Source organism: Oncorhynchus clarkii, chromosome 7 (genome assembly GCF_045791955.1).
Source record: "Oncorhynchus clarkii lewisi isolate Uvic-CL-2024 chromosome 7, UVic_Ocla_1.0, whole genome shotgun sequence".
NCBI classification, from domain to species: Eukaryota; Metazoa; Chordata; class Actinopteri; order Salmoniformes; family Salmonidae; genus Oncorhynchus; species Oncorhynchus clarkii.
Window position 1 is genome coordinate 46846269 of NC_092153.1, and position 25415 is coordinate 46871683.

The 25415-nt window shown below is 42.2% G+C and overlaps 1 protein-coding gene across 1 annotated transcript; it reads right to left on the minus strand.

The window, feature by feature from the left end:
• Positions 1-13314: 13314 nt before the first annotated feature.
• Positions 13315-23779, minus strand: LOC139413398 (inter-alpha-trypsin inhibitor heavy chain H3-like). The gene is made up of 22 exons (XM_071160729.1): positions 23277-23779; positions 20812-20841; positions 20167-20190; positions 19640-19794; positions 19350-19454; positions 18814-18976; positions 18605-18715; positions 18358-18486; positions 18142-18258; positions 17822-17990; positions 17479-17604; positions 17154-17335; positions 16757-16942; positions 16423-16562; positions 15982-16142; positions 15808-15834; positions 15568-15633; positions 15218-15331; positions 14928-15129; positions 14572-14744; positions 14291-14402; positions 13315-14204 (listed from the first exon to the last, which is right to left on the minus strand). Exons 1-22 carry the CDS (start codon positions 23376-23378, stop codon positions 14066-14068), a joined length of 2733 nt encoding a protein of 910 aa, XP_071016830.1. The 5' UTR covers positions 23379-23779; the 3' UTR covers positions 13315-14065.
• Between the last annotated feature and the right edge of the window lie 1636 nt (positions 23780-25415).

A 25415-nucleotide genomic window follows, 5' to 3' on the forward strand; every position in this document is an offset into this window, starting at 1 on the left:
AGGCAGAGATCACCACCTGTTGATGTTGCTGTCGGTCACTTGAACTCTGTGAAGTATTTATTTGGGCTGCAATCTGAGGTGCAGTTAACTCTAATGAACTTATCCTCTGCAGCAGAGGTAACTCTGCGTCTTCCTTTCCTGTGGCGGTTCTAATGAGAGGCAGTTTCATCATAGCGCTTGATGGTTTTTGCGACTGAACTTTAAAAGTTGAGATTTTCTGAACTGACTGACCTTCATGTCTTAAAGTAATGATGAATTGTCGTTTCTCTTTGCTTATTTGAGCTGTTCTTGCCATAATACGGACTTAGAATAGGGCTATCTTCTGTATACCACCCCTACCTTGTCACTGCACAATAGATTGGCTCAAACGCATTAAGAAGGGAAGAAATTCCACAAATTAACTTTTAACAAGGCACACCTGTTAATTGAAATGTATTCCAGGTGACTACCTCATGAAGCTGGTTGAGAGAATACCAAGAGTGTGCAAAGCTGTCATCAAAGGAATGTGTGGCTGCTTTTAAGAATCTCAAATATAAAATACATTTTGAATTGTTTAAAATTGTTTGGTTACTACATGATTCCACATGTGTTATTTCATAGTTTGGATGTCTTCACTATTATTCTACAACGTAGAAAATAGAAAAAACAAAGAAAAATTAGTGGGTGTGTCCAAACTTTTGACTGGTGTATATATATATATATATATATATATATATATATATATATATATATATATGTATATATCTTTCATCACATTCCCAGTGGGTCAGAAGTTTACATACACTCAATTAATATTTGGTAGCATTGCCTTTAATTTGTTTAACTTGGCTCAAACGTAATAAGTTGGGTGTCCAAACTTTTGACTGGTGTATATATATCTTTCATCACATTCCCAGTGGGTCAGAAGTTTACATACACTCAATTAATATTTGGTAGCATTGCCTTTAATTTGTTTAACTTGGCTCAAACGTAATAAGTTGGGTGAATTTTGGCCCAGTTCCTCCAGTTATACCAGAGCTGGTATAACTAAGTCAGGTTTGTAGGCCTCCTTGCTCACACACACTTTTTCAGTTCTGCCCACAAATGTTCTATAGGATTGAGGTTAAAGCTTTGTGATGGCAACTCCAATATCTTGACTTTGTTGTCCTTAAGCCGTTTTGCCTCAACTTTGGAAGTATGCTTGGAGTCATTGTCCATTTGGAAGACCCATTTGCGACCAAGCTTTAACTTCAGGAAGTCATGATGACTGATGTCTTGAGATGTTGCTTCAATATATCCACATCATTTTACTGCCTCATGATGCCATCTATTTTATGAAGTGCACCAGTCCCTCCTGCAGCAAAACACCCCCACAACATGATGCTGCCACCCCTGTGCTTCATCGTTGGGATAGTGTTCTTCGGCTTGCAAGCCTCCCCCTTTTTCCTCCAAACATAATGATGGACATTATGGCCAAACAGTTCTATTTTTGTTTCATCAGACCAGAGGACATTTCTCCAAAAAGTACGATCTATGTCCCCATGTGCAGTTGCAAACCATAGTCTGGCTTTTTTATGGCGGTTTTGGAGCAGTGGATTCTTCCTTGCTGAGCGGCCTTTCAGGTTATGTTGATATAGGACTCGTTTTTACTGTGGATATAAATACTTTTGTACCCGTTTCCTCCAGCATCTTCACAAGATTGATTTGCACTTTTCGCACCAAAGTACGTTCATCTCTAGGAGACAGAACGCGTCTCCTTCCTGAGTGGTATGACAGCTGCGTGGTCCCATGTTGTTTATACTTGCATATTATTGTTTGTACAGATGAACGTGGTACCTTCAGGCATTTGGAAATTGCTCCCAAGGATGAACCAGAATTTTGGGGGTTTACAATTTTTTTTTCTGAGGTCTTGGCTGATTTCTTTTGATTTTCCCATGATGTCAAGCAAAGAGGCACTGAGTTTGAAGGTGGGCCTTGAAATACATCCACAGGTACACCTCCAATTGACTAAAATGATGTCAATTACCCTATCAGAAGCTTCTAAAGCCATGACATCATTTTCTGGAATTTACCAAGCTGTTTAAAGGCACAGTCAACTTAGTGTATGTCAACTTCTGACCCACTGGAATTGTGATACAGTGAATTCTAAGTGAAATGATCTGTCTGTAAACAATTGTTGGAAAAATTACTTGTGTCATGCACAAAGTAGATGCCCTATCCGACTTCCCAAAACTATAGTTAGTTAACAAGAAATTTGTGGAGTGGTTGAAAAACGAGTTTTAATGACTCCAACCTAAGTGTATGTAAACTTCCGACTTCAACTGTATATATGACTGAGATAAACAAATAAATAAACAATGTGGCATGAACAGATGAACAGACAAACCTTCATAAGTCAGAAGAAGTGACCTGTTCTCTGCTGATAGCTCCAGTGGGTACATAGAAGCAGCTTACTGATTCTCTAGCCCCTAACACCACACACTCAAGTCGTCCGTCTGTCTGCCTACCCCGAACATCATGTATTTACCCATGTTGTCCGTCAACCTGCACTATCTTTTACATTCAATCTATTTTTTCATTTTGTTTGCTTGTTTTCTGCCTTATCACTCCATCTGGAATTCAACTCCCTGATTCTGATAAACATGAGGCCCCACTCTGTCTCTCTCTCTCTTTCTCTGTCTGTTTGTCTCTCTCTCTCTGTGTCTGTTTGTCTCTCTCTCTCTCTGTCTATTTCTCTCTCTATCCTTCTCTCTCTTGGTCTGTCTGTCTCTGTCTATTTGTCTCTCTTTCTTTGTCTGTTTGTCTCTCTCTCTCTGTCTCTCTCTGTCTATTTGTCTCTCTCTCTCTCATTCTCTCGCTCTCTCTCTCTGTCTGTCTCTCTCTCTCTCTCTGTCCGTCTGTCTCTCTCTCTCTCTCTGTCTATTTGTCTCTCTCTCTGTCTGTTTGTCTCTCTCTCTCTGTCTATTTGTCTCTCTCTCTTTCTCTGTCTATTTGTATCTCTCTCTCAGTCTCTCTCTCTCTCTGTCTATTTGTCTCTCTCTCGCTCTCTCTCTGGCTCTCTCTCTCTCTGTCTCTCTCTCTCTGTCTGTTTGTCTCTCTCTCTCTGTCAATTCAATTCAATTCAAGGGCTTTATTGGCATGGGAAACATGTGTTAACATTGCCAAAGCAAGTGAGGTAGATAATATATAAAGTGAATATATAAAGTGAAATAAACAATAAAAATGAACAGTAAACATTACACATACAGAAGTTTCAAAACAATAAAGACATTACAAATGTCATATATATATATAGTGTTTTAACAATGTACAAATGGTTAAAGGACACAAGATAAAATAAATAAGCATAAATATGGGTCTGTCTCTCTCTCTGTCTATTTGTCTCTCTTTCTGTCTCTCTGTCTGTTTGTCTCTCTCTCTCGGTCTATTTGTCTCTCTCTGTCTGTTTCTCTCTCTCCATCTCTGTCTCTCTCTCTCTCTGTCTATTTGTCTCTCTCTCTGTCTGTTTGTCTCTCTTTCTCTCTGTCTATTTGTCTCTCTCTCTGTCTGTTTCTCTCTCTCCATCTCTGTCTGTCTCTCTGTCTGTCTGTCTCTCTCTCTGTCTATTTGTCTGTCTGTCTGTCTGTCTGTCTGTCTGTCTCTCTCTCTCTCTCTCTCTCTCTCTCTCTTTCTGTCTATTTGTCTCTCTCTCTCTCTGTCTCTCTCTCTCTTTGTCTATTTGTCTCCCTCTTGCTCTGTCTCTCTCTCTCCATCTCTGTCTGTCTCTCTGTCTGTCTCTCTCTCTCTGTCTATTTGTCTGTATCTCTCTCTCTCTCTCTCTCTCTCTCTCTGTCTCTCTCTCTCTTTGTCTCCCTCTTGCTCTGGTCTCTCTCTCTCTGTCTGTCTGTCTGTTTGTCTCTCTCGCTCTGTCTCTCTCTCTATTTGTCTCTCTCTCTCTCTCTCTCTCTGTCTATTTGTCTCTCTGTTTGTCTCTCTCTCTCTCCACCCAACTGGGCACAGATGTCATTTCATGTCATCTAGTTTTGATTTACTTTTGGTTGCGCTGTCAACTAACGTGAATTCAATGTGAAATCAACAAAACATTTTACCATGTCATTGGATTTATGTTAAAAGTTGAGTAAAAAAAATACAGAATTCCCTGACATCGATTACTTTTTGTAAATCCAATCAGTTTTCCACATTGATTCAAAGTCATTACATTGCACATATATTGTTTTTAAATGACGTGGAAACAACGTTGATTCAACCAGTTTCTTCCCCAATCGGTTGTCATTACCTTCCCTTTTTTATTTTGATTTATTTCACCTTTATTTAAGCAGGTAGGCCAGTCGAGAACAAGTTCTCATTTACAACTGTGACCTGGCCAAGATAAAGCAAAGCAGTGCGACACAAACAACAACACAGAGTTACACATGGAATAAACATACAGTCAATAACACAATAGAAAAAAATAAAGTCTATATACAGTATGTGCAAATGGCGTGAGGAGGTAGGCAATAAATAGGCCATAGTAGGGAAGTAATTTAAATTTAGCAGATTAACACTAAATGGGGATGAGGTCGATTGGGAGGGCAATATACAGATGGACTATGTACAGCTGCAGTGATCGGTTAGCTGCTCAGATAGCTTATGGTTAAATGTAGTGAGGGAAATGTAGCCAGATGAGATGGAATTGTGATTTAACACAGGCGTGATAGTGAGGACACAAGACTTTCGTCATGAGGGGAAAAAAAGAACAAATAAGATAACAGAGAGGTGGAAATATGTACAGCATGTTATCAGAGATGCTAATTGTTTCCACATGAGGATAAGTTAGACTTGAGAATATCCTCCCTGATCCCTTGGCTTGTTCCCTGGCCTGTTCATGACTCCAGAGTTAAGCCTCTCTCTGAGGTCAAAAGCAGGTTCAACTTTTCACCTCCTCAGCCTGAACGGAGACAATAAATACCCAGCCATCTCCAACACATAACATACAGTACATTACAATACCACAATAGTCTCCACCACATAACATACAGTAGATTACAATACCACACTAGTCTACACAGCACCACATACAGTACATTACAATACCACACTAGTCTACACATCACCACATACAGTACATTACAATACCACACTAGTCTACACATCACCACATACAGTACATTACAATACCACAATAGTCTCCACCACATAACATACAGTACATTACAATACCACACTAGTCTACACAACATCACATACAGTACATTACAATACCACTACCACAATAGTCTCCACCACATAACATACAGTACATTACAATACCACACAACATCACATACAGTACATTACAATACCACACTAGTCTCCACCACATAACATACAGTACATTACAATACCACACTAGTCTACACAGCATCACATACAGTACATTACAATACCACACTAGTCTACACAGCATCACATACAGTACATTACAATACCACACTAGTCTACACAAAATCACATACAGTACATTACAATACCACACTAGTCTACACAGCATCACATACAGTACATTACAATACCACACTAGTCTACACAGCATCACATACAGTACATTACAATACCACACTAGTCTACACAACATCACATACAGTACAATACCACACTAGTCTACACAGAATCGCATACAGTACATTACAATACCACAATAGTCTCCACCACATAACATACAGTACATTACAATACCACACTAGGCTACACAGCATCACATACAGTACAATACCACACTAGTCTACACAGCACCACATACAGTACATTACAATACCACACTAGTCTACACAGCATCACATACAGTACATTACAATACCACACTAGTCTACACAGAATCACATACAGTACATTACAATACCACACTAGTCTCCACCACATAACATACAGTACATTACAATACCACACTAGTCTACACAGCATTACATACAGTACATTACAATACCACACTAGTCTACACAGAATCACATACAGTACATTACAATACCACACTAGTCTACACATCATCACATACAGTACATTACAATACCACACAAGGCTACACAGCATCACATACAGTACAATACCACACTCGTCTACACAGCACCACATACAGTACATTACAATACCACACTAGTCTACACAGCATCACATACAGTACATTACAATACCACACTAGTCTACACAGCATCACATACAGTACATTACAATACCACCGTAGTCTACACAGCATCACATACAGTACAATACCACACTAGTCTACACAGCATCACATACAGTACATTACAATACCACACTAGGCTACACAGCATCACATACAGTACATTACAATACCACCGTAGTCTACACAGCACCACATACAGTACATTACAATACCACACTAGTCTACACAGCATCACATACAGTACAATACCACACTAGTCTACACAGCACCACATACAGTACATTACAATACCACACTAGTCTACACAGCATCACATACAGTACATTACAATACCACACTAGTCTACACAGCATCACATACAGTACATTACAATACCACCGTAGTCTACACAGCATCACATACAGTACAATACCACACTAGTCTACACAGCATCACATACAGTACATTACAATACCACACTAGGCTACACAGCATCACATACAGTACATTACAATACCACACTAGTCTACACAGCACCACATACAGTACATTACAATACCACACTAGTCTACACAGCACCACATACAGTACATTACAATACCACACTAGTCTACACAGCATCACATACAGTACATTACAATACCACACTAGTCTACACAGCATCACATACAGTACAATACCACACTAGTCTACACAGCATCACATACAGTACATTACAATACCACACTAGTCTACACAGCACCACATACAGTACATTACAATACCACACTAGTCTACACAGCATCACATACAGTACATTACAATACCACACTAGTCTACACAGCATCACATACAGTACATTACAATACCACACTAGTCTACACAGCACCACATACAGTACATTACAATACCACAATAGTCTCCACCACATGACATACAGTACAATACCACACTAGTCTACACAGCACCACATACAGTACATTACAATACCACAATAGTCTCCACCACATGACATACAGTACAATACCACACTAGTCTACACAGCACCACATACAGTACATTACAATACCACAATAGTCTCCACCACATGACATACAGTACATTACAATACCACACTAGTCTACACAAAATCACATACAGTACATTACAATACCACACTAGTCTACACAGCATCACATACAGTACATTACAATACCACACTAGTCTACACAGCATCACATACAGTACATTACAATACCACACTAGTCTACACAACATCACATACAGTACAATACCACACTAGTCTACACAGAATCACATACAGTACATTACAATACCACAATAGTCTCCACCACATAACATACAGTACATTACAATACCACACTAGTCTACACAGCATTACATACAGTACATTACAATACCACACTAGTCTACACAGAATCACATACAGTACATTACAATACCACACTAGTCTACACATCATCACATACAGTACATTACAATACCACACTAGGCTACACAGCATCACATACAGTACAATACCACACTAGTCTACACAGCACCACATACAGTACATTACAATACCACACTAGTCTACACAGCATCACATACAGTACATTACAATACCACACTAGTCTACACAGAATCACATACAGTACATTACAATACCACACTAGTCTCCACCACATAACATACAGTACATTACAATACCATACTAGTCTACACAGCATTACATACAGTACATTACAATACCACACTAGTCTACACAGAATCACATACAGTACATTACAATACCACACTAGTCTACACATCATCACATACAGTACATTACAATACCACACTAGGCTACACAGCATCACATACAGTACAATACCACACTAGTCTACACAGCACCACATACAGTACATTACAATACCACACTAGTCTACACAGCATCACATACAGTACATTACAATACCACACTAGTCTACACAGCATCACATACAGTACATTACAATACCACCGTAGTCTACACAGCATCACATACAGTACAATACCACACTAGTCTACACAGCATCACATACAGTACATTACAATACCACACTAGGCTACACAGCATCACATACAGTACATTACAATACCACCGTAGTCTACACAGCACCACATACAGTACATTACAATACCACACTAGTCTACACAGCATCACATACAGTACAATACCACACTAGTCTACACAGCACCACATACAGTACATTACAATACCACACTAGTCTACACAGCATCACATACAGTACATTACAATACCACACTAGTCTACACAGCATCACATACAGTACATTACAATACCACCGTAGTCTACACAGCATCACATACAGTACAATACCACACTAGTCTACACAGCATCACATACAGTACATTACAATACCACACTAGGCTACACAGCATCACATACAGTACATTACAATACCACACTAGTCTACACAGCACCACATACAGTACATTACAATACCACACTAGTCTACACAGCACCACATACAGTACATTACAATACCACACTAGTCTACACAGCATCACATACAGTACATTACAATACCACACTAGTCTACACAGCATCACATACAGTACAATACCACACTAGTCTACACAGCATCACATACAGTACATTACAATACCACACTAGTCTACACAGCACCACATACAGTACATTACAATACCACACTAGTCTACACAGCATCACATACAGTACATTACAATACCACACTAGTCTACACAGCATCACATACAGTACATTACAATACCACACTAGTCTACACAGCACCACATACAGTACATTACAATACCACAATAGTCTCCACCACATGACATACAGTACAATACCACACTAGTCTACACAGCACCACATACAGTACATTACAATACCACAATAGTCTCCACCACATGACATACAGTACATTACAATACCACACTAGTCTACACAGCACCACATACAGTACATTACAATACCACACTAGGCTACACAGCATCACATACAGTACAATACCACACTAGTCTACACAGCATCACATACAGTACATTACAATACCACAATAGTCTCCACCACATGACATACAGTACATTACAATACCACACTAGTCTACACAGCATCACATACAGTACATTACAATACCACACTAGTCTACACAGCACCACATACAGTACAATACCACACTAGTCTACACAGCACCACATACAGTACATTACAATACAACACTAGTCTACACAGCACCACATACAGTACATTACAATACCACACTAGTCTACACAGCTAAACATACAGTACATTACCACACTAGTCTAAACAGCACCACATACATTACAATACAACACTAGTCTACACAGCATCAAATATAGTACATTACAATACCACACTAGTCTACACAGCACCACATACAGTACATTACAATACCACACTAGTCTACACAGCATCACATACAGTACAATACCACACTAGTCTACACAGCACCACATACAGTACATTACAATACAACACTAGTCTACACAGCATCACATACAGTACATTACAATACCACACTAGTCTACACAGCATCACATACAGTACATTACAATACCACACTAGTCTACACAGCACCACATACAGTACATTACAATACCACACTAGTCTACACAGCACCACATACAGTACAATACCACACTAGTCTACACAGCATCACATACAGTACATTACAATACCACACTAGTCTACACAGCATCACATACAGTACATTACAATACCACACTAGTCTACACAGCATTACATACAGTACATTACAATACCACACTAGTCTACACAGCATCACATACAGTACATTACAATACCACACTAGGCTACACAGCATCACATACAGTACAATACCACACTAGTCTACACAGCACCACATACAGTACATTACAATACCACACTAGTCTACACAACATCACATACAGTACATTACAATACCACACTAGTCTACACAGCATCACATACAGTACATTACAATACCACACTAGTCTACACAGCACCACATACAGTACATTACAATACCACACTAGTCTCCACCACATGACATACAGTACAATACCACACTAGTCTACACAGCACCACATACAGTACATTACAATACCACAATAGTCTCCACCACATGACATACAGTACAATACCACACTAGTCTACACAGCACCACATACAGTACATTACAATACCACACTAGTCTACACAGCATCACATACAGTACATTACAATACCACACTAGTCTACACAGCATCACATACAGTACATTACAATACCACAATAGTCTCCACCACATGACATACAGTACATTACAATACCACACTAGTCTACACAGCACCACATACAGTACATTACAATACCACACTAGTCTACACAGCTAAACATACAGTACATTACCACACTAGTCTACACAGCATCACATACAGTACATTACAATACCACACTAGTCTACACAGCATCACATACAGTACATTACAATACCACAATAGTCTCCACCACATGACATACAGTACATTACAATACCACACTAGTCTACACAGCATCACATACAGTACATTACAATACCACACTAGTCTACACAGCATCACATACAGTACAATACCACACTAGTCTACACATCACCACATACAGTACATTACAATACCACGGTAGTCTACACAGCATCACATATAGTACAGTACAATACCACACTAGTCTAAAGAGCACCACAATGCACTGCGCAGCTCTTCGATATGCTTTTCTGGTTAAATCATTACTGTCTCCCCTGACACCAAACAACACTGATCTACTCTGGATCATCTAACACTTGACAACACCAAACTACACTGCAATGTCACAATGCTTCAGCCCCATTGTGCTGGGGTCTGTGTGGAGACCAACTGAGGAGGCTGGAGTATTTGTCTCCTGTAGGGTGATAAGCATTGGGCACCAGGCCCTTGTGGGGGTGTTGTCAGCACCGGTCAGGTGTGTCCAAACACTGCCACCGTCAGACAGACAGGCGGGAAGGCGACAGCAGCCATACGCGTGTCATGGCACACTACAAATCCAGGGCCTGCATACCGCAGTTCCCACATGCGTATGCACAAAGAGTGCTCAGTCCCGGCATCACGCACCAGCGGCAACAGCAATGTGAAAAATTCTAACGAGGACAAAGGTCGCCATGGGGAGGGAGGTGGGAGATGAGTCCTGAGAGGTGAGGAAGGGGGTGAGGCAGAGCCGGGAGGTGGGTGGGAGATGAGTCCTGAGAGGTGAGGAAGGGGGTGAGGCAGAGCCGGGAGGTGGGTGGGAGATGAGTCCTGAGAGGTGAGGAAGGGGGTGAGGCAGACAGTCAGGGCTCTAAGTTAATATTTTCTGTCCCAATCAGACTGCTTGAATGAGACAGCTCTTAAGTTAATATGTTTTGTTGGTAGCACAACATAAAATCTAGGAGCACCGAAATATATATATTTTTATTTGCTTGAGATATAAACCAGTGTTTCCCAACTCCTCTGGTCCAGACAGTAACGCCCTCCAACGTTGATTTGTCATAGAGTCTAATTCAGCACTGATGTTTAAAAATCAAGAGTATTATTTGAAGTCTTGGAAAGTAAAATGTGTTTTTAAAGTGGGTTTGTTGTGTCCAGTGGTTGATTTTAGCAGTCCAAAACCCAAGTTGCCAATCATTGGCAGTGAGAGGCATTACAGTAATGGGATTACAACAAAGAGGTAGATAGTGGACTCTTCTTTGTATCAGCCATTATAGCGTCTGTGACAGCACAGACAGGGCAATTGAGGCTCCATTTTATTCTTCATGATTGGCTGATCTTTGCTGATGACCCGGTTGGACATGACTCCAACTGGGTCACCAGGAGAGATCAGCCAATAAAGTTGGAAGTCCCACCCAGTTGATTACATTAAAATGGTGGAAGCCCTCAATGGCGCCATCCACGCTATAGCCTTTTGGCCACTAGAGGCCTCTATCATTCTCTATGGATAATGACTGATGACCTGACAGCCATTGATTAGAAACTACACTACAGTATTGTCACAGGTCTCTGCTGCTCTCCTGTGGTTAAAAAGGACACCTACACTCTGGCTATGGGCTGAGCTATCATAGCTTCAAGCCTTTAAAATGTATTTCAGGACTTAATTATCAAGACTCAAGAATGGAGTTGCTCCACTGGTCTTTGACAGACAGAAAGCCAGACATCTAGGACAAGGTACAGAGAAAGAGAGAGACATTCAGACAAATCACACCAAGACATGTGTGAAAGTTGAAGTTGCGCACATACACTGAGTATACCAAACATTATGAACACCTTCCTAATATCGAGTTGCAACCCCACCCTTTTGCACTCAGAATAGCCTCAATTCGTCGGGGCATGGACTCTACAAAGTGTCGAAAGCATTCCACAGGGATGCTGGCCCATGTTGACTCCAATGCTTGCAACAGCTGTGTCAAGTTGGTTGGATTTCCTTTTGGTGGTGGACCATTCTTGATACACAGGAAACTGTTGAGCGTGAAAAACCCAGCAGCGTTGCAGTTCTTGACACAAACCGGTGCACCTGGCACCTACTACCATACTCTGTTCAAAGGCATTTCAATCTTTTGTCTTTCCCATTCACCCTCTGAATGGCACGCATACACAATCCATGTCTCAATTGTCTTAAGGCTTAAAATGCAATAAGGGATCATAGCCTTCATCTGGTCAGCCTATGTCATGGAAAGAGCATGTGTTCTTAATGTTTGTACACTCAGTGTATATCAAGTTTGGATTTGGCCCTCGGAGTACAGTGGGATGGAGGCCTTCCAAACAATCCCCAACACCTCCCACATCTGGTGTTAATTAATGTCCCTCCTCCAAGTGCATGCATAGCCCCTAAGACCCCCTTAAGAAAATCCCTCTCAACTCCTGAACTTCCGACATGACTTTGGTCAGCGCTCCTGCCCAGGACCCATTAGGAAACACACCCCAGCCATGTAATCAAAGCCGGGAGACAAAGCACACTGTTACAGTAAAGTTAGTGCACATATGTACTGCACACACACGCACGCGCACACGCGCACACACGCGCACGCACGCACGCACACAAACATTTTACACTCCAAAAAGTGTGTTTCATCATTAAAAATCCTATTTTCCCTAACCCTAAACCTAGCCCTAACTCTTAACCTAACCCTAACCCCAACCCCCAAAACCCTAACCCCAAAACATTAGGCTTAAAATTTCATTTGAACAAATTCAGGACCTGAACAATTTTCTTTCTTTCTGACTTTTCCAAAAAGTTATTGTTTTCCTACCATTTCAAGACATTAGGAAAAGAAAACAAGTGCACACACACACACACACACACACACACACACACACACACACACACACACACACACACACACACACACACCCTTCAAGGGGCCTGTCACTAACCTTGTATCCCACTGAATCAAAGGTGTGGTTTCTAAATGACTGTAGAGGACCTACTGTATTAAAACAGAAACACTCTGTCTGGTTTATTAGCTCAGTCACTCTTCAAGCCTTTTAACAGAGACGCCTTATGTGATGCTGTTGGGAAGTGACCTCATATCCGGATGAAGTAACTGGCATGAGCGCCTATGCCTAGTTAAACTGGGCAGAGCAAGAAACACACACATACCAAGGCTGAGGTCAGGTCTGACCAACGCCCCTACGTCAAGCACACAGGGGCGTTGATTTTTAATCACTCTGTATATCTTTCTCTCTCCGTGGCCATTCAACATTGGTTAAATACACACAGGTTAGGTGGAAGTGGGTCCATTTATTTCAACAGGTTTTGCTCATCACTATCTATATCAATATCTATAAATGTCCCCTTTCTTGCCACTTATCTTTTAATTAAATGTACTCCAGTCAGATGTTATCTAACGTTACCCACAATTATTCTCATGTCATGATGGTATATCTTCAGCACATACAGGGTGTTGAATCCATGTGAAATGTGTGACTAATGTACTGTACAGTTTGAGGAGGTTGACTGCTAGTGTACCAGACTCAGACAGTCTTGAAGAGTCCAGACATGATGTAGTCTGTGTGGTTTCCATCGATGAGGCCGTTGCCGTTGCTATGGATGAACCAGCAGGGGATGTTCTCTCCATTCTTCACATCCCAGCGGAAGTCCCTCTGCCAGCCCCTGTGGAAACACAGCAAGGAGGAGAGACAATGATGAGAAAAGTGTGTGTATGTACTGCATGTGTTTGTGTGTGGGTAGACATCTACCTAGTCACTGTAAGCTCCTGTCCCTTCACTAGCATGGTGGCATCTGGTTTCTCTGGCACCTCTCCTGGACGCATGTCTTTCACCTCAAACTGCACGCCATGGTAAAACTGACCTGCATGGGGACAATACAATACATTTGAATTGATCAACCAAACAGACAATTGTCCAATATAATGCAGAGGCCGTGGACGCTGGGGGAGAGGAGGTGGCGATCCTAAGAGGAGGTGGCTGTCCTACCTAGAAGGCCAGGGACTCTGGGGGAGAAGAGGTGGCTGTCCTACCTAGAAGGCCGTGGACGCTGGGGGATAAGAGGTGGCTGTCCAGGGTATAGAATCCCAGATAGTCCTGGTGGTAGGGGTGCTGCTTCCACACCTTGTGTAGGATGACCACAAACCGGACCGAGTCCCTGAGGGTGACAGTCAAGCTGCGGTCTTTGGTCACCTGCAGGTCCATACTGTAGGAGGGAGAGAGGCAGAGAGAGGTGGTTTAACCACGATCACAGAATAAAACGTTAGATGCCCCTTCAACCTTATGTGGTAGGGGGGTTGCATTACAGATAGAAACTCTGGTCACTAATAACTTATAGGAGTTATATGGAAGCCAGAAAGGCAAAATCAGAATGGGTAAGGGTGCTTACTTGGCTCCCTTGAGAGAGGCGGTGTCTGACCAGAAGAGCTTGGCCTGCTTGCCATCCTGGGACACAGTGATGTCATGAGTGGTCACCTCCAGTCTCACCCCCAGCCCCTGGTGAACGATGCCAAAGCGACCAAAATAGGTGTTCACTTTGCCATCAGGGGCCACTTTCTTATCCCCAATGGTCTGGCCGTTGACCAAAATACCTGCAAGGCAGCATGGGATTGAGGCAAGCTGTTGATATAAATTTGATATGTGTCAATTTCAAATAATGCCTACTTTCTCCATATTCACCTGCCAGTTGGTCTCTCACTAGGTTGAAGATGGTACCAGGCCTGTCGTCTATGTTGAAGCACAGTGCATCCTCCTGCTCTGGCAACTCAATCATGAAATGAGGGTCTCCATCCACTGCAGAGCCATCAACAGATTGATCCAGTTTTTACATTTGATTTGGTTGAGGCTAAGCCCATCCAAACTTTGGATCACTATATTATTGTCTGTGCGTGACAGCATGGTGGGCATTGAAAATACTAAATATAAATATAACATTTCTGTAGTCATTTTTGGGACAGTTTCACTACATAGAAAATCCTGAAGTAACCCATGTCTGACAAGAGTGTCACTCTGAATGAAGGGGGACTCACCAAAGTTTGTAGGTGAGATCCTGCTGTGCGTCCAGGCGTTGCTCATCAGCTGGGGTACAAAATGACCTGAAAATCACGCCAAGATGTCAGATGACAAATAACGTTTTCCACATTCAAAGTGGTAAAATGCATTTGATGGTGTCAGCTTTCCATGTCATAAATCCAGGTGATCCACTATAATGACATAGAAAACCATTTTGTTGAAGGATCCAGTCATGTCCATTCATGTCAGGTGCTTACCAAATCTCTGGGCTTTCTGCCTTTCATCTGTCAAACAGTAGCAGGAGAAAAACAGTCAGACACACACATTTGACAATCGATGCAAGGATTTCCATAACCACGGAGATAAACATGTCAGATAAGACACGCCAGATGTCTCCCGCTGCCCCTCTCCCAACCCACTGGGTCACATACCCTCGGTCAGCTTGTCGGCGATGAGGGGGCCCTCTGGCTCCTCGTCAGTCTCAGGTTTGGTGACCACCATGGAGGTAAGGGGGGTGACGAAGCTGTACTGCAGGGACATCTCCAGAGCCTGGGCAGTAGCATTTCTCTTCTCCTCCGCAGTACCAGTCTCTCTGTCAATAGAAACATAGGACGAATGGTGTTATTGCATTAGGTTAGGATTAGAGGTTAGGTTCGGTTTAACTTGGGTTAGGTTTGGTTTAACTTACACCACAGGGCAGAAAATAATGGAATATTTACGAACTGAGTTCCTTTAATATACCCAGCTCCATTCATTAGATCCCAAAGCTAAGCTCTCATCCACCAGTGAGTTTTAGGCATTTGGATAATGCTAAGACACAATTCAGTTCATTCACCAGACATCAGTGATAGCAGTTAGTCGATCACACAGACCTCTTGCTTAACAGTTCTTGGATGGTGAGGTAAGCCCAAAGACGCTCAGTGTAGTCCCCAAAAATGTACTCCTGCTCAGGGTACAGTATGTCCCACTCCTGGGCACTGGCCTGGCCTTTGACAATAAAGTCCTCCTCAAACTAAAAAGAGAGTGAGGGAGTGAGAGAGAAGAGAAAGAGGTATTAGACACAGAGAAGGAGTGAGAGAGAAGCATTAGTTGGGTTGAGCATTGTCCAATACTTGAGTCGCAATGCCCTTCAGGTGCAAAGAAAATATAATCTTTCTAAGCTTAGTATCCGGGTGGTGTGTTGTGTTGTGCCTGTCTGTTCCTCACCCCATGTGCAAACACCTCCACCAGGAAGTTATCCAGGCTATAGTCAGTGAGCCGGCCAGCTACCACGATCTCTGAGCCGTTGAACAGCTGCTTGTAGTGACTGGTAGTCAGAGAGTTCACCAGGTTGTCAGGGTAACGCAGGTCCACCTCGGAGAGGAGGGGGCTGGCCACTTCCTCATAGAAACCCTGGGACACAAATGCACACATCACCAAGTAATTTGTCTATTGCAATTTTTGACAGTACATTATCAATAATACCAAAACGTAGGATCGATATAAGACCTCGACCTACATAGTTTCGTCTGTCCTGTGACGCTCCCCATAAGTGATATGGTCAAACCAGAAAGACACAGAAAAGTGACTATTGTGAGATTTGGGACAGAGCCCTGGTTCACACCTGAAGCTGGACGGTGGCATCAGAGCCCTCATAGATCCTTCGGGCCAGTCCCTTGTTTTGTCTAGACATCACATCCAGAAAGGAGTAGTCCACATCATCCCCAAAGCCCAGACAGAACAGAGTCATGTTCCCACCCATAGCAAGAAGGACATTCTCCTGAATCTGTGGTACAGAAGACTCTCCTGTACACAAACACACATGGCATGTACCATGACCTTACTGGCTGGATCTAATATAGAGCAATACATCAGATGGCTACTTCAACGTTAAAATGGCAGTCCCAACCAAATAAGTAAGATCAGAAGGGAAGGAAACCTGTACGCACCTGAGTTGGGCATTCCATCTGTCATTAAGATAACCATAGACACACTCCTCTCCGGGACCTTCTTGTCTCGTTTGCCTTTCATTATCATGTCCACAGCTTTCATCACAGCATCATTTATATTAGTGGCTAAAAGGAGAACACCAAAAATCAATCCAGGTGTTATCAAAAATAAATATTTGATAGACATAATTTTGTAACATAAATGCACCTCACTCAGTTTTATCATACTGCTTGCCCAAGTGTTGTACTGCCATAGTTTTACTACTAAAGTCCTACTGACAGAAACATCATTAATGATCTATCTCTGTAAGTCACCCTGTTCCCATTAAACACAATGACTCACTTCCCAAATCAGTTATTCCCTGGATAAATTGTTGGGCTTCAGACACATTTTCCTTGGTGGCCTTGGTAAGAGATTCCTTCCATGTTGAGATGCTAGAGTCAAATAGGACAATGCCGAAGTAGTCGTCCTCAGCCAGGTCATTCAGGATGGCCAGCATAGCTTCCTTTGTCTACGAGGGATCAAAGGCTCTCAGGTCAATCTGAACATGAACTACAATTACAGCACTGCAACCAAGTGATATGTTTCCTGCATCCTTCTCTCTTTCATCTTCTCTGATATTTCTTTCTTTCATTCTCTCAGACACACGGTTTCTCTCTTACCTGCTTCATTTTGATTCCGCTCATTGACCCACTCCTATCGATCACAAACACCACATTTTTTGGAACTCGGGGTAAGTCCGAAGGCGCAAAGAAGTGCACAAAGTACCCATTCACTATCTGAAAAATACATACAATGAATATCATTATGACATGAACACCCTGAATTGATGGAATTGACCCCAATACTGATTCTATATTATATTCAACACAGCTGACTTGGATGTCACCGATGGTCTCAGCTCGGTTCACGTCATATTTGATGAAGAAATCCCCGTCAATCAGGGTGCCTTCACAACCCAGGCACTTCCTCTGCTGGTCCAGTGTTGGGCAGAATGAGATGTGTGCCTGAGTGAGTGAGGGCAATATAGTTAAACACAAAACAACACAGACAAATAGTATTCATCTCTTTCGGAGGATATGTTCCACATGCAGTTGTTTCATAGAACAGAACCGCATCATATACCTTTTTGTCGCTGACTGTTTTCTCCACCAGGGGGAGAAGCTCGTTGGAGATGAAGGTTCCATAGGCCTCCAGGAAGGCAATGCCGTGGGGTTCATAGATATCTGCCACAATCTGTCACAGAGACATGAACAGGACTGATGAGACACAGGACTGAGGAGTCAAGATGATGACAAGATGTTTTGGGGTATAGGGTGTGAACATCTACAGACCTCAAAGTGCTGAACCAGCTGCTTGGGTTTGACCCGGGTCATGATCTCGTATTGGCCCAGTTTACGCTGAAGCAACTCCTCGTGGGTCAAAATGAAGGTGACGTTACTATTGGCCGCGATGTTCACAGACACAGTGAACTTCTCCATCTTCCTCCCTGATGCCCTAGAGTACACAAACACAGGCCCAGTAGGAGGGCAATCACATTTTACACAGACCCAGTAGGAGGGCAATCACATTTTAAACAAAACACACAAACACAGGCCCAGTAGGAGGGCAATCACATTTTACACAGGCCCAGTAGGAGGGCAATCACATTTTAAACAAAACACACAAACACAGGCCCAGTAGGAGGGCAATCACATTTTACACAGGCCCAGTAGGAGGGCAATCACATTTTAAACAAAACACACAAACACAGGCCCAGTAGGAGGGAAATCACATTTGCAACAAAACACAGGCTGTGATGAAAGAGAATAGGAGTGCCTGGTGTAATGGAAACACGTTTGTACACTCCTCATTGCCCTGGTCCACTCACTTGACCAGTCCTGCAGTCTGCCCTGTGGAAACAGCTTTCTGATACTGCTTCTTGGCTTTCTCCTTCTCCTTCACCTCGCCCGTGTACGTCTGACCCTCTATCTCCCTGAGATACACAAACACAGTCATTCAAACAAACAAACAGAAACACATATATCTGCACTCACACGCAGGTATACACACATACAAACACACACATACACACACAGCGCAGAGTAGCAGTCCTATGGATTGGTGTTATCATTTCTAGACATAACGTGGCTTCTACACACGCCATGGGTGCTGACTGACATGCTGAAGTTGGTGATGAAGGCGGTCTTGGGCAGATCCACCTCGAAGAACACTTCCTGAGAGGAGTTGGCCTTGTTCAGAGCACTGGAGGTTATGACCGTGTGAGCAAAACGAGAAGCGACCTTACAGTCCACCTTTACACTGTACACCTCCACCTGAGAGAGTAAGAGAGAAAGTAAGAGAGAGAGAGGATGAGAGACAGGGAGAGAGTGAAAGAAAGGAGAAAGAAACAGAAGGGTTTTGAAATGTTTGCTTGACTGTCTAATGTGCCTATAAAACGTTCACACACTTTCTCAAAATGTATTTTCCTGTTACAGCTGAATAGTGTGAAGTAAGCTGCATTGACTACAAGATTACTGCCAAAACAAATGATTACCGCTGTACTCTTGTGAAAAACATTAACTCAGTGTTTCCAGTAGAAAGATGAGTCAATCTGGGTGAGCGAAGGCACGTATTTCTAGTGTTGAATATAGTGGTGGCAATGCATGATCATCACAAATAGAACGTAAATATTGTGATTTCCTTACCTCCGCATTATCTGTACTTCTTTTCTGTAAAAAAAAAAAAGAATAACATTTAGACACAGTATTATAAAAAATACGTTTCTTACAGAGCAAACTGTACGACTTAGACATGTTTTACTTTTCAAGTGGCTGAAACTTCTAGGTGCCAATGATACTGTTGTGTTTACAGAAATAGAGAGTAGTTTAACCGTGGCAAAGAGCAAAGGATTTCCTCAAATATTTACTCAACCACGTTCTCAAAGATCTGTTTTTGGGAAAATACAAATAACAATATATTCATCAGATTCATCAGGTATCATCAGATTCATCAGGTATCATCAGATTCATCAGGTATCATCAGATTCATCAGGTATCATCAGATTCATCAGGTATCATCAGATGCATCAGGTATCATCAGATGCATCAGGTATCATCAGATTCATCAGGTATCATCAGATTCATCAGGTATCATCAGATTCATCAGGTATCATCAGATTCATCAGGTATCATCAGATTCATCAGGTATCATCAGATTCATCAGGTATCATCAGATTCATCAGGTATCATCAGATTCACCACTGGGTGGTCAAGAGTAGAAGTCTGACAGATTCTGCAACAGATTCCTGTTTTGGATTTGTGTCAGACAGGTTTATGTCGATGCTGAGCTACCTTTAGTAGCCGTGTAGCACCATCAGAGCCCTGGGATACAAAGCACAAGGGAGAAGTTTGAATTTAGGGTCAGAACGTCAAACTAATTTAACACCTCATAGTCTAATTCATTGTAAAGCATAAACATATTGGCATGAATAAAAATGGATTGATGTACACAGGAGCATGCACAGACACCCACACCCACATACACGAAAGCAGACCAGATATGAATCAAAGTAGAGATGTGTTGACAGAAAAGTAGAAACGGTACAGATACACATCAAGTAAATAGAGTAACAGTAGAGTATATCAGGAGGGGTGAGATGTAGTAACAGAACAGTATAGCAGGAGGGGTGAGATGTAGTAAGAGTAGAGTATAGCAGGAGGGGTGAGATGTAGTAACAGAACAGTATAGCAGGAGGGGTGAGATGTAGTAACAGTAGATTATAGCAGGAGGGGTGAGATGTAGTAACAGTAGAGTATAGCAGGAGGGTTGAGATGTAGTAACAGGACAGTATAGCAGGAGGAGTGAGATGTAGTAACAGTAGATTATAGCAGGAGGGGTGAGATGTAGTAACAGTAGATTATAGCAGGAGGGGTGAGATGTAGTAACAGGACAGTATAGCAGGAGGGGAGAGATGTAGTAACAGTAGATTATAGCAGGAGGGGTGAGATGTAGTAACAGTAGAGTATAGCAGGAGGGGAGAGATGTAGTAACAGGGCAGTATAGCAGGAGGGGAGAGATGTAGTAACAGTAGATTATAGCAGGAGGGGTGAGATGTAGTAACAGTAGATTATAGCAGGAGGGGAGAGATGTAGTAACAGTAGAGTATAGCAGGAGGGGTGAGATGTAGTAACAGTAGATTATAACAGGAGGGGAGAGATGTAGTAACAGTAGATTATAGCAGGAGGGGAGAGATGTAGTAACAGGACAGTATAGCAGGAGGGGAGAGATGTAGTAACACTAGATTATAGCAGGAGGGAGTGATGTAGTAACAGGACAGTATAGCAGGAGGGGAGAGATGTAGTAACAGTAGATTATAGCAGGAGGAGAGAGATGTAGTAACAGGACAGTATAGCAGGAGGGGAGAGATGTAGTAACAGTAGATTATAGCAGGAGGGGAGAGATGTAGTAACAGGACAGTATAGCAGGAGGGGAGAGATGTAGTAACAGGACAGTATAGCAGGACGGGTGAGATGTAGTAACAGTAGAGTATAGCAGTTGGGGTGAGATGTAGTAACAGTAGATTATAGCAGGAGGGGAGAGATGTAGTAACAGTAGATTATAGCAGGAGGGGTGAGATGTAGTAACAGGACATTATAGCAGGAGGGGAGAGATGTAGTAACAGTAGATTATAACAGGAGGGGAGAGATGTAGTAACAGTAGAGTATAGCAGGAGGGGAGAGATGTAGTAACAGTAGATTATAGCAGGAGGGGAGAGATGTAGTAACAGTAGTGTATAGCAGGAGGGGTGAGATGTAGTAACAGTAGATTATAACAGGAGGGGTGAGATGTAGTAACAGTAGATTATAGCAGGAGGGGAGAGATGTAGTAACAGTAGATTATAACAGGAGGGGAGAGATGTAGTAACAGTAGATTATAGCAGGAGGGGTGAGATGTAGTAACAGTAGAGTATAGCAGGAGGGGAGAGATGTAGTAACAGTAGATTATAGCAGGAGGGGAGAGATGTAGTAACAGTAGAGTATAGCAGGAGGGGAGAGATGTAGTAACAGTAGATTATAACAGGAGGGGTGAGATGTAGTAACAGTAGATTATAACAGGAGGGGAGAGACGTAGTAACAGTAGATTATAACAGGAGGGGAGAGATGTAGTAACAGTAGATTGTAACAGGAGGGGAGAGATGTAGTAACAGTAGATTATAGCAGGAGGGGAGAGATGAGAGATGTAGTAACAGGACAGTATAGCAGGAGGGGGAGATGGCAGCAGGGGTGAGATGTAGTAACAGTAGAGTATAGCAGGAGGTGAGAGATGTAGTAACAGTAGAGTATAGCAGGAGGGGTGAGATGTAGTAACAGTAGAGTATAGCAGGAGGTGAGAGATGTAGTAACAGTAGAGTATAGCAGGAGGGGTGAGATGTAGTAACAGTAGAGTATAGCAGGTGAGAGATGTAGTAACAGTAGAATATAGCAGGAGGGGAGAGATGTAACAGTAGAGTAAATACAGCAGATGTAGGCTCTTAATTAGAGCCCTATAGCTACACCAGGAAAATAATCCCGCAGGAAATGTGAATTATTATGTGGATTGTAATTCACAGATATTTTTTGTAGGAGTTGATACATTTTTCTTAAGGGAAAATCAAGTCTGACACTTCAAAGTGGAAATTGTAAACTTCCGAAGCCTTTTACAACCTCACAAACAATACAAGTTTAACATGTCCTGAAGTGCAGTAAGTCCTCCTGCAACAGGGGGGGGATCAAATTGAGAACCTGCATCTTTATAGTAACAATGAAGAGTCAGTCACCTGTGGTGTGGAATCATCCTGTGAGATAACCAGAGCTCCATGCGACAGAGCCGGGAGAAAGACACATCCCAATAGCAGCAGCACAGTCCACACTCCAGACATGACCAAACTGCAGCTGAACACCGACTTCACTGCTTAGAAAACTCAACCCTTTCCTACCGCCCAGCTCAAAGCAGAAGTGTCAGAGTGTGTGCGTTTGTCTGCTTTTATACTGGCGCAATGACCAGAAGACCTGACCTCAGCGTGGCAGGAGGCCCGAGGTGTGTGTAGATCTGTGTTCTTGTATGCCTCTAGGGATTTGTGTCAGCGTGTTTACATATATTTGTTTGTCTGTCCACATAGCCTACTCTCTCTACCTACTGTAGTAAAAAAAAAAAGCAACTGAACATTTGAGGTTGCTTTTTATTCTGACTGCGTGGAATCTGGTAAGCACAAAAAGTAAATAAGTTAGTTTTTGTAAGAGCTGTTATTCAACAAGTATGGACTTCATTCTATCGGTCAATACAACACCAGGCCACTACAACCACTCCTTGTCCAATTTTTGTTAGTTCTGTTGCCAAACCAAGTTTCTGAGAAGGCTCTATCCTAACTGGTCAGTGGAGTGGCCTTTGACCAGAGAAGTGTTTGCCTCTCCACTCTGTGCATATTCCTTTGCATGCCAATGGGCTATTCCCAGAATACATTGCAATTCAGCAAAACTAAAATCAATACACACCGAAGTCCTGTATTCACCACACATTGCTCCCACTGGTACAGTATTGTATGTGTATTCCCGTTCTCACTCATTACCAAAGAAGTCTGTACATACATGTAGAGCAGGTATATGTTCCCTCACTGAGGGGTTGATTGCAAAATGCTAAGAAAATGTGTAATTTTGTTGACTCATGGAGGGTAGAGCTGGAGATACATATACTTGGACCACCATATCAAGGAGGGCTCTGTGTGCCCAATACTGAAGCCTCATTCAGACCAGAGGGGTATACCAATAATCTTGCTAATGTACTCAAGCTTTTCGGAATTGAGCTAGTTTCAGTTAGTTACACAATCCAGATCAGGCTTCATCCATGTTACGAAGGTAGATATTGATTGTGCACCCGCCACACTTGTAACTGTGTGTGCATGTCGCACATGGCTAATCGAATGCCAAACTCTTCATTGAGACAATGCTGAAACATAAATTCCTGGCCGAGTCAGTACCCCGTTTTTTATTGATGCTGAAATCAAAATGAAAGAATAACATGCAAATTCATCAGGCTTTGATGTGAAATGGCCTAGTGTTGTCTTTCTTCACAAATTGTTAATTTGGTGTGCTTATCAATGCACAAGTCCCTTTTCTCCCCCCACTACTCAGTGGCGTGTATTCATGGGTGCCAAGAGAAACCAGTGTTCCGCAAAAAAACATAAAATTATGTATCTTTTGTCTCTCAGTGTTTCATCATTTTCCTTCAATTCGAAAGCATCCGAGCGATCTAAACAGCACCCATCTGTCTCTCTACGTGTAGGCCATCTATCTGATGATGTCTGGTCCAAACGAGTGTGACGACCCTCCCACTCTGTCTGCCGAATTCTTTCTCTTTGCTCTTGTTTTCCTTATAAGCATGTCGGTGGGCGGAGCCAGGAGGGTTGTCAGCAAAATGGGACACACCTGGGCCATGTTGTGTCCCGGGATGAATACACCTTTTTCCTATTCATTGAGGAGACTCTCTCCCTGTAGACACAGTTTGATTTTGGTTTGTTTTCTTGGGCATCTATACACGCAACCACTCACTTACACACACCATTGTTAATTGTATATACAGTTGAAGTTGGAAGTTTACATACACTTAGGTTGGAGTCGTTTTTCAACCACTCCACAAATCTCCAAAATCTACTTTGTGCATGACACAAGTAATTTTTTCCAACAATTGTTTCACAAAGATTAATTCACTGTATCACAATTCCAGTGGGTCAGAAGTTTACGTACACTAAATTGACTGTGCCTTTAAACAGCTTGGAAAATCCCAGAAAAGAATATGGCTTTAGAAGCTTCTGATAGGCTAATTGACATAATTTGAGTCAATTGGAGGTGTACCTGTGGATGTATTTCAAGGCCTACCTTCAAACTCAGTGCCTCTTTGCTTGACATCATGGGAAAATCAA

Coding starts and splice junctions, on each gene's coding strand:
- LOC139413398 (XM_071160729.1), bottom strand. CDS start 23,378: ATGTCTGGAGTGTGGACTGTGCTGCTGCTATTGGGATGTGTCTTTCTC. Junction 18,716..18,813: donor AGCTGGTTCAGCACTTTGAG/GTCTGTAGATGT, acceptor TCTCTGTGACAG/ATTGTGGCAGATATCTATGA. Junction 18,259..18,357: donor AGACCATCGGTGACATCCAA/GTCAGCTGTGTT, acceptor TGTATTTTTCAG/ATAGTGAATGGGTACTTTGT.